The sequence below is a fragment of the Phaethon lepturus genome, unplaced genomic scaffold (genome assembly GCF_000687285.1).
Source record: "Phaethon lepturus isolate BGI_N335 unplaced genomic scaffold, ASM68728v1 scaffold22150, whole genome shotgun sequence".
Lineage (NCBI taxonomy): Eukaryota > Metazoa > Chordata > Aves > Phaethontiformes > Phaethontidae > Phaethon > Phaethon lepturus.
Window position 1 is genome coordinate 7,675 of NW_010511487.1, and position 9,747 is coordinate 17,421.

At 50.2% G+C, this 9,747-nt stretch overlaps 2 protein-coding genes across 3 annotated transcripts in view; one reads left to right on the top strand and one right to left on the bottom strand.

The window, feature by feature from the left end:
• The window catches only part of ZCCHC17 (zinc finger, CCHC domain containing 17), a 15,270-nt gene extending 7,482 nt beyond the window's left edge, over positions 1–7,788 (top strand). Inside the window, exon 7 of one of the 2 annotated variants that reach the window (XM_010284188.1) lies at positions 7,609–7,788. In XM_010284188.1, the coding sequence (XP_010282490.1) occupies positions 7,609–7,788 (180 nt within the window). The remainder of the gene's footprint in view (positions 1–7,608) is intronic. The other variant, XM_010284196.1, reaches the window with a different exon arrangement.
• A 1,898-nt stretch (positions 7,789–9,686) lies between these two features.
• The window catches only part of FABP3 (fatty acid binding protein 3, muscle and heart (mammary-derived growth inhibitor)), a gene marked incomplete at its 5' end in the record, with an annotated part of 2,648 nt that continues 2,587 nt past the window's right edge, over positions 9,687–9,747 (bottom strand). The window contains one exon of the mRNA XM_010284207.1: positions 9,687–9,740. Within this exon, the coding sequence (XP_010282509.1) occupies positions 9,687–9,740 (54 nt within the window). The remainder of the gene's footprint in view (positions 9,741–9,747) is intronic.

Here is a 9,747-nt window from a genome sequence, read left to right on the forward strand (position 1 = left end):
TCCTGTTGTCTGGTTCCATCCCAAGATGTGCTTTGCTTCCCTACTATGTAGGCTCTTATTCAAGAATGTCTTGGACTTGTCTGCAGAGCATCGTTACGCTGCGATAGAAAATACACACAGGCATCTTTTTCTTCTGATCTCAGAAGCACGCGATTGAACCCAGCCTTCTCTCAGATCCCAGGCTAACTGCGACTCTGACCTTTCCAGACTCCAAGCGTTAGGCTTCTCTCTTGGCATGGAGCGGTGTGAGAGCAGGCCACCGGTAATACCTCAGCAGGGCTGGCTTCTCCTGCCTTGGGTTCTTTTCCCTCTAGCAGTGATGATGGTTTGTCTGGTAATGGCTTGTGTAACTGCTATTTAAATGCTGTGGGGGAAAAATTACACTACGAGGTGCCTGAATAGCTCGTTATCCCATCAGTGCCCATCCACCGGGGTGGGAAGTCCCTGCGGAGTCTTGGCCTGCTGAGACTAACAGGATGTGTGGGTCACCATCCTGAATTTGTTACTGACTTTTTTGGGGCGGGGGGTGTCTGTGAATTAACAGCTTGCCTTTTAAATCATATTTGTTCCTTTGATCTTCCTCCCTTCTCAAGGAGTAGATCAAAAGTTTTCAGATGTTTTCCAGTGCTGGAAAATAAAACTTTGAGCTTTTTGGAAGCAGGATGTGGGATCCTTGAAATGAATAGCTCCCTTGTTGTTTCGAATGCCTGCTGTGATGGTGTCTGGGAGCCACCGTATGCTTCCCTGCTTGCCTGGAGCCCCAGTGGGAATTACACAAAGTAGAAATAGCTCAGTCTACCTACTAACGATTGCCTTGCTGACCCCATCCCTTCCAACTTGTAACAGAAACGCAGAGCTTACATTTTTAAATGAGCAGTCAGAGAACTGCTATCTACCAAGCATTTTAGTGTCATAGCAATAGTATTAATGCTTTTGGTTGTTCATGATCAACATTTTCTATTTCCTTGATCTGATGGGTCCTTGCATTTTCTGGGTGCTCTTTTCTCTCCCCAGAGAGTAGTCTCCTTACAGAGATACTCTGGGGTCCTCACCCCTTTTTTTCTTCTTTTGCCTTCCCAATGGTTCCTTGGTTCCTCACTTTTCTCCTGCCTGAGCCCCACAACATTTACAGGATTAAGAGACAGCTGTAGGCTTCAGGTCTCTGCACTGACACAGGCTTCTGGTGAGACCGTGGGCACAAGCCTTTCTAGTGTCAGATTACCCCGTTAATACTCTGCGTGAGAGCACTATCCTGCCTCTCCTAAGCCCTGAGAAAATCAGTGACTTGAGGGAAAAGCGGAGATGCTGCTGTTGCAGCGCTCTGCAGAGGTACCGGAGATCATCTGAGGAGTCGCTGGCAGCTGCGCAGGCACGCGGCTGCATCCCTTTCACTTTTACTCGTTGGGTCGCAGGGTGAAGGAGCTCCTACGGGAACAGGGCAGCATGCCCGTGCTGAGCTTGCGTGGGAGGGAGGTGTGCTGAGAAGAAATGAGCCCTTCTGATTCTTCTCTCTTGATTGTCTTTCAAGAAAAGATCTGCTGTTTCGACACTAGGAGTAACCTCTTTAATTTGAATTCTACAAAAGTGTCCCATCTTCTGCTCAGATACTTTGATTAACTTATCCCTGGGGTAGTTTTGCAGTGGTCATTGGAAATGTGACCTGTGGTGGTTTTTCAGCAGGTTTTGTTGTTCTTTCTCCCACCGTGTAAAACACTTCCAGACAATCTGCTTGCAGATGTTGTCTCTTCATGCAAAAACCACACGTTCTTCATCGTTGTTTGTTCAGTGCCCTGTAGTTCATCAAGCCTTAGTCCATTCTCACTTGTAACTGGTACTTGTTTTACTAGTTCTTAAGTGGCGTTGGCTAAAGGCACAGCTTTTCACACACTATGCTGTTCTCTTACTGTCCTTATCTGTGCTTTTCTAAACTTTGCTGTATTTATTTAATGGCCGTAGGCAGGATTCTTCTCATCAGAGTAATTCTGACTGGTCCTCAAACAAGGCATGCAATAATATCTTTAGATTTACATGATGAATCTTGTTTGGAATTACACCGGGTGGTGGAATTTTTTTTTCTTTTTCTCTTTAATAATTAAAAAAACCCTGGAGGGATTACTGACACTCTCTGGAGATGCAGAAAGACATATATCTGGAAATACATTCTGATTTTTCACAAGGACAGACATAAAGTCTCTGAATGAGGCCATAACTCCACAAAAGGATCTGGTGAAAAATATTTAAACTTCTTGGAGAGCTCTGGACACTCCCTTCTTATCTCAAAATCAAATACCTTTAGAAGGAATGAGCCATTGTATCAGAGTTAAAGCATAGCCCTGAGCAACCTTCCTTACAGAGGACAGGAGGGAGCGTTGTGTGCTAATGTGGTCACCTCTTAGTGCCAGCTTTTTAAAAACTAGAGCAGTAGGAGCACCAGCACTGTCAGGCTGTAGCCCAGCCTGTTGCTCTTCTGCATGCCAGCTCCCCACAGGTTTTGTAGATGAGAGATTTTGAAGCAAGTTTGTTCTGTTTTGGTAGAATTGTAATCATTACATAAATTGGACAGGACGTGCAAGGAACTGTAACGTGCAGGTGTTCATACTTGTTGGCCCTCGGCATCTTTGCACCGGGAGTCTGCTTGGGCAAAATCCACTCAAAATGTTTACACAAAGGTAGTGTTTGCAGTTCTGGGGGAGTGCCTGGGTGTGCCTGAGAACTGAGATGAGCTTCATCCATCAGCAGCCATCGGTTCTGGAGACCAGTTTGAAGCTCTGGGCGCGGCAGGGCTCCGCTGCTGTCGCTGGAGGCAGAAATCTGGCCTTTGCTTTGGCACCGCCCACTCCAATACCTAAACTAGAGAAACGCTCCCGCTTGCGCAATGGTGAGTTGACTGGTAACCAGCAGAGTGCTTGTCTCCTGGTACCGGGATGCTGGAGTTTAAAGAAATCTGTGGTTTAATAGAAGATTGCTGCTTGTGTGAAATGATTTTACAGCAGCACTGCCTCCTGCTACAGAAAATGTTAAGCTCTTCCATTGCTGGCTTGCTCCCTGCAGTATTTGCAGTCCAGCGTGTGCTTGTGTAGTGATGCTTGCATTACTGCACTGAAAGTACTTTTAAGTGTTGCTGTGAGCAGTCTGGCTGTTAGAAGCCCCCAAAAAAAGGAGACTGAGGGTTTGGTTGCTTTTTGTTTTTTTTTCCAGCCAGGACAATGTCTATGTGTGTACTTTTATTTCCCCTGTAGTCCTGAAGGGGCTGGTGTGACATCCTGTCCTGTCTGCAGCCTTCACATGCTGAGACAGTTTCCCAAGCTCTGGAATGAAACTCTTAGTTATTAAGGTCTCGTCAAACTTTCTCACCATGTGCAAAGGCTGGAAAAGCTTGAGAAAATTCTCCTTGCTGCATTGCTTTCTCTAGAAAGTTTAACTCTTTACCATCCTCCTCTTCTAAAGACTGTTACAATTTGCTTCTGCCCTTTGTCTGTGGGTAGGGGACTTCGTAGTGAGTCTGGTATTGTCCCAGAGAAGAACTTAAGACTGACAAATTTTGGGTGACATCAATGACCATAGTGCTATTGTGGTGCTACAAAAAACTGATACCTGCCAAGGGTCTGCTAGGTGTGGCGTCAGCTTGGTCCTCTGCTCTCTTCCCTGGAGTCCCAGAGGACTCTTTGTTTGACGTTCAGCTCCAAGCCATGCATTGTCTTTGCTCTTCCACCTTCCTAGAAGAGTTGTTCTGTTTCACATTAAATAAGCTACTAGCTGCCTGCCTCTGCTGTCCCTAATTGATAGCCTGTATCTAGTGCTACGACACATAATCCATGCTAATTTGATGTCTTTAGCTGGGCCTTTTGTATCCTCACGCTTATGGGAGAATATGTTGTTTTTCAAGGAAATGTTGAGAGTCTGAGCTTGTCTTCCCATAAGTCAGTATATTAAACTTCATATGGAAACGGTGCTTGTCTGGAAGTGGCTGAAGCTAATGGAAGAAATGTCTTGTGGAGAAGAGGGGGAACCTATCCTTCTTTGTGCTCTCCGCATTCTTCTTTTTCCCCAAGCAATTTTAAGACAATTTGCCCTTCAGGGGAAGATTGTGGGTGGCACTGGATGGCTACCAGCAGCCCTGTGCCCTTGCTGTTGATGTATCCCTAAATAGACTGTGGACTTGGTTTTAACCTGCTCACCTGCCTCAGTGCAACCCGAGCACCTCCAAGCCTGCAGCAGACGTTGCAGAGTCGGGATGTACAAGTCAGTTACTGCAGGGGATTCTCCCCCGCCTTGCCTCTTTTTTCATGCTGTGCTCAGCAGCTGCTTCTGGCTTTTGTTTTGAACAGATGAGTGCTGGTTTCGTAGCTTGGAGTTGTCTGGGTGAATATGCACATGCTGCCATGTTTCAGGCATCCTTCTGTGAAGCAAGTTTTCTTTATGTGGATGCTTTCCAATCCATTTCCAGCCAGGGTTGTTCTTTTCCCTGGGGTGGGTGTATAACAGGCCTAAGGCAGGCCCTGCAGGTGCCCATGAGAGGAGGGGGTATCTCACACTGGCCCCACAAAACTGGTGTCAGTGCTGGGTTCAGACCTTTAGCCCCCATGGCCAGTCCTGTGCTGCACCTGGTTGTGTTGGAGCAGGTGGAAATACTTGCCCACACTAGTCATTCTGATTTTGTACAGGTATCTCATGTGTATATGTGGCTGATCGCCGCTATTCCCTTCATGTAATCCTGCGTTCATTTTCTCTCCCTTGGCTTAGCTTCTAGGGTGGCTGTGGGTGTCCACAGCAGCTGGCCAAGGAGGACAGCCTCCTTGAGGGCTCATCCTGCCTGTGGTCCTGTGACTGGCATAAGCGTGCCCTTGGGCTTGCTGCTTCTTTCTGCTTCCTTGTGAAATGAGTGCATGGCACTAACAGCCCTGCCAGGGCAGGGTGACTTACAGCACACCCCTCCCAGCAAAACTCTCTGAAAGTCCAAGGGTGGCCTTGAGGTCATTGGGGACACTCTTGGCAAAGAAAATAAGCAGAGCTGTTGGCGTGGGGGCTCCAGGCTTCTCTCGTTACACTCCCTTCCATAGTGGAATGTAAAACACGTTTGTGTGTTATGTTTGGGGCTGTCACTTGATCGCTGTCTGTCTCCCATTGTGGTGCTCCCCAAAGCCTGTGCACAGCCGCCCTCTGAACAAGCCAGTTCAACCTTGTCAGATTAAAGGCGGTGGTGGGGCAAAACGTGGCTTTTTGTTTGGCAAGTCTCTAGCTTACCAAGACTCTTTTTCCTGGTCTAGTGATGCCTTGAAGTGAATGCCCTGGGCTTCTCCCACCCATCGGCGCAGGCTCAGCAGGGTCGTTACTGCTGCTAATGGAGAGCTCAGCCCTCCAGAGGTGGTGGTCAGCACAGGAGGCAGTGCCATGGCCACAGCTCCTTGCTCATGCTGTGCTTCAAGAGCTCACTTTGACCCCAGCTGCAGTGTTGCTGTGCCATCTCAGCTGTGGGGTATGCTTTTACAAACCCGGGATGATGCCAGTCCAAAGGGGATACATCTAGTAAAGATAAAGTACGTGTAGGGGGAGGGGCTACAACTTTGGGATAAAAACCCCTCATCTAGCGCAGCTAGCGGTCGTCCGTGTATCTCTGGCACCTGGCTGTGTAGTTAAATTATGGAAGAGAATAGGATGCTGGTTTGCAGCAAGTTTGAGGAAGATTGTGCCCAGTCTTACGGGTGCACCCGTTCCAGAGCAGTGAGTACACGTAGGTTACCCGGGAAGGTGCAGCTCACTAAGCAAAAATGCTTAAAAACCAGCTTAGTCAAAGCAGCAAGCTTTGCTTGCTGGGTTGCATTTCTCACTGGTGGTGTCTGTCGCAGGCAACCGCACACGCTTGGGTTGCCTTGCTGGCCCATCTCCGCTTCGTGAAACCCTCTTTGCTTCCTTCCCTCCTCTGTTTGTCGTTCAGTAGAATGAAAATTCATGATAGCCCTTTGCCCAGGAAGGTCTCTCTTCGATGTTGATGTGGCCATGGAAGAAACTGGTGGATCGTTGGAGGCCAGTGTTACTGGACCTGGACAGAGAGCTTTTTAATACTTTGCATACGCTTAATATAATTATTTTGAGGGGTCCACTCCCCTGCATGCTGCTTTCCTTTACTTCCCAGAACCAAAGGGTGTTAGTGAAAATACCTCGTTTTTGCCTCATTTCTTTTTTTCAAAGCATCTTCAAAAAAAAAAAAAAAAAAAAAAAAAAAAAAAAAAACAAACACCAAACCACCTTCCATCTTGTTCTGAGGGTGGGTCTACACACTAATTTTGTGGGTATTCAGGGAGTTAGAATGGTGAGTTGTGCTGGGATCACATTTGCGTGTTTATTTGTGCACAAAAGCTGACCACGCTGGCTGACGCCTTCTGAGCCTCTTGTGTTCCTGGCACCAGGACCACTTGGGTTGGCACCAGCCTGCCTCCAGTGCTGGCCCGCTCTGCCGTAGGACAGTGGTTTACCGAGCCCTTAGGCTGCCCTGGCGCTCGAAGGGCATGGCTGGCTCCCGAGAGCTGCCATCAGCATTTCTCCTCCTGCTCCTTGCTGGAATTGGATGAAGCAATGGGCAGAGCAGGGCCGGCAGCTGGGCTGTGTGTGCTGCCAGCACAGGCAGGTCAGATCCTCTCCCCTGTATTCTTTTCTAATTAAATACATACAAATTGCTATACTGCATCATTAAATAGTCTTCATCTGCTTTGGGAGGCTCTGCCTGATGCGATTCCAGTGGAAGGTGTACCATGGTACTGATCTCAGGGTAATCTCTGCTTGGTAGTTAGATGCTGCAAAATTGAGGGTTTAGATCCATTTCAAAGTTCCTTACAAGCCTTATTCCAGCACCAACTGTTCTTATTCTGCATCTAAATGTCAGGCCTTGAGCTCTGTGCAGCTTTTGCTTCAGGGCCTTGCAGAAACACAGCCCAGGGGCCTCGGTGCTGCGCCTGGATGCTGCCTCCGGGGGGAGAGGGTGGGAAGCTGCAAGAGCAGGAGGGTGTGCAATCTGCTTGGAGATGATGCAAAGAGTTGCTGCTTGCAAAATGCCGCTTTCCTCATCCCAGCTCCCCTCCAGGGAGAGCTGCAAGAAACTCTGACTGGCATTTCTTGGGCTTGGGCTTTCCTGCAAGGAGAAGGGTGTGTTGTCCCGAGTGCTCAAGTGCATCGGCGCTCATTTCCTGGCAGTCTGTGGGCTGATGATGTTGTGGGGGTGCAGGGGTGGCACTCGTGTCCAGCTGGCTATTACAGAAACCCATTTTGTTGGCAAAAAGGCTTCATCCTGCCAACCTCTATTGATAAATAATGGAGTAAGCTCTGACCGTGGAGCGATGGCAAGGACTCTCTCCTTGTGATTGTGACTAACAGTTTTCAGTCTTGGATTTACATTTTGGTACCCCCCCTGCTCTGACGGCTGTGGACTGACAGCGGTAGTTAAATCCTGACTCCCTGGGGCAGAAGCTGTGTGCACTTTCCGTGTAGGAACAGTCTCGCCCCTGTCACAGCTCGTGAGGCACTCATTACAGAAAGTGTCTCACTGCCCTGGTGAGCACAAGTGACAGTTTTCCCACATACAAGGCTTTTTATTTGTTTTCCTTCATTCACTAGGAGAAGAAGAAGAAAAAGAAGCACAAGAATAAGCAGTCCTCTGAGTCGGATTCGGACAGCTCGGACTCGGACAGTGATGGGGCTCAGCCAGCCAGCAAGAGGACCAAGCATTCAGGGAAGCCCAGCAAGGCTCAGAAGAAGAAGAAGAAAAAGAAGCATAAGAAGAAGCCCCGGGATTGAGCGGGCAGGCAGGCAGGGGTACCGGCACCGTGCGTCCCTGGTGCACACCACGAGGAGCGAGCAGCACTGAATCGGTGTGCCCCTCGCTCCAGGGACAAGGAGTTTCCTTCTCCTAAAAGTAACACTCGGCGTGCGGTGTTACAGGTGTTGACTTTGATGCAAGTTGTCCCCTGTTACCTCAGGCGTGAGCTGCCGTTTTCTCCCATCGTTAGGCACTCCTGCCAGAACTGGTTAATTATACCCCTTTGTCGGCACCTCTCCCGTCCTGTAGCCTCTTGTTTTGCTGGGTAAGCTGCCAGCGCTCGGCGGCTCGCCGGGCCAGTGCGGCCAGCTGCACCGAGCCTGCGTGACATCAGCCCCCATCCAGTTGCGTGTGAAAGGTGGAGCTGCGCAGCCGCCCTCTCCCTGCCCATCCCCACACAGCGCTCGGGGACAGGGGTGGCTGTTGCTGGGCCCTGCGATGGGGCTGCGTCCTCCCAGCTGGGAACAGTGCAGAGCTGCTTGGCTTTGGTACAAACCCTCCCCTGGCCTCACTCATTTTGTCTGCAAACATTGGGAGGGGAAGAGTAAGAAGTAAATGGGGGAAGTGGAGATATTTTAAGTAAACATTAACTGTGGTGTGTTTGCCGCCATGGTAAATGATGGAAAATAAATCTCCAATCTCCAATTGTACTTTGTACTGGGTCTTGTCTTTTATACGCTCCACGCTTCATCCTGGGCAGTGAAAAAATTGGGCTGGCTGTGTGGAAGGGGATGAGAACCTCATTAAAGGGGTTTTTTTTGAAAGTCCTGGCTGCTTTCAGAGGTTCCCTGGCGTGGGAAGGGGGTATGTGACAAGGTGACCCCTATAAGAAGTCTGGTGCCTTCTGGTAAGGAGCAACTGGAGCATAAATCTTGTAACTGGCGCTGAAGGTCAGGGGGAAGGGATGGCGCAGGGCCGGGCTGTCCCGCGCTGGAGCTGCGGTGACCGCAGGGGAAGTCTGCTGGGAGGTGCTCATCCCTGCCGGGGCAGGCGTGCCGAATGGGGGGAGCTGAGTCAATTCTGTCGCCTCTGGCTCTATGGGGAGGCAAGAGCGGGGCTGGCGGTTGCCCGTTGGCGTGGCAGGAGGAGGACGTGGGGTTGCGGAAGGCAGTCTGCACCTTCTCCCTGTGCTTCATCCTTTCCCGTGCTTCTTGCCCCAGCTCCTCATGGCTGGGTCCCTTGTTTTGGGCCAGTTGCCTTCCCAAACCCCGTCATGATGTGCTGGTGACCTTGATTGCCGGCTGGAGGCCGCCGGGTGTGCAGCATCGGCTGATGCTGTGGCAGAGAGCACCCGCCTGCACTGGTGGCGGAAAGATGGCTCTGGCTGGGATGGAGCGTGCCTGGATCCTGGACGATCGGTGGCAGAGCTGCAGTGGGAGCAAACTAATATTCCCCCTGGAAAAGCACATTTCTAACCATAATGACCTCTCTTATTTCCACAGGTCGGAGAAGCAGCTGGGATGGGCTACTGGGATCGCTGGTCATTTACCCCATCGCTGCCAGGGTGTCTGGGCTGATTTATCCCCCACGCTCCTCCCCACAGCCTGGCTGACACCAGTGTGGCTCAACGCTACGGGTGAGCATGTGCCTGAAAAGCCTTTTTCCAATTAAACCCATCACAGACTTGTAACAACATGGGCTTTATTATTTTTTCACATGGGTTTTCCCATTATTAATAAAAAAAACAAACCAGGAAACCACCACCCAAGCCCCAAGCAGCCCCACGAGGCGATGGGGACAGGGGCAGTATGCAGCCCTGGCGGGGGCAGCGGGCTCCAAGACCAGGGCAAGCCGAGCCTGGTGTGGGGCAAGGACAGAGGTGGTGTGGGAGGTGAATGCAGCACTGGGTGACGGGCAGGGGAGCTGAGGACGGCGTCTATGTCGCCTTCTCGTAGGTGCGGGTGGAGACGATGTTGCCAAGGGTCAGAGTCTGGTGG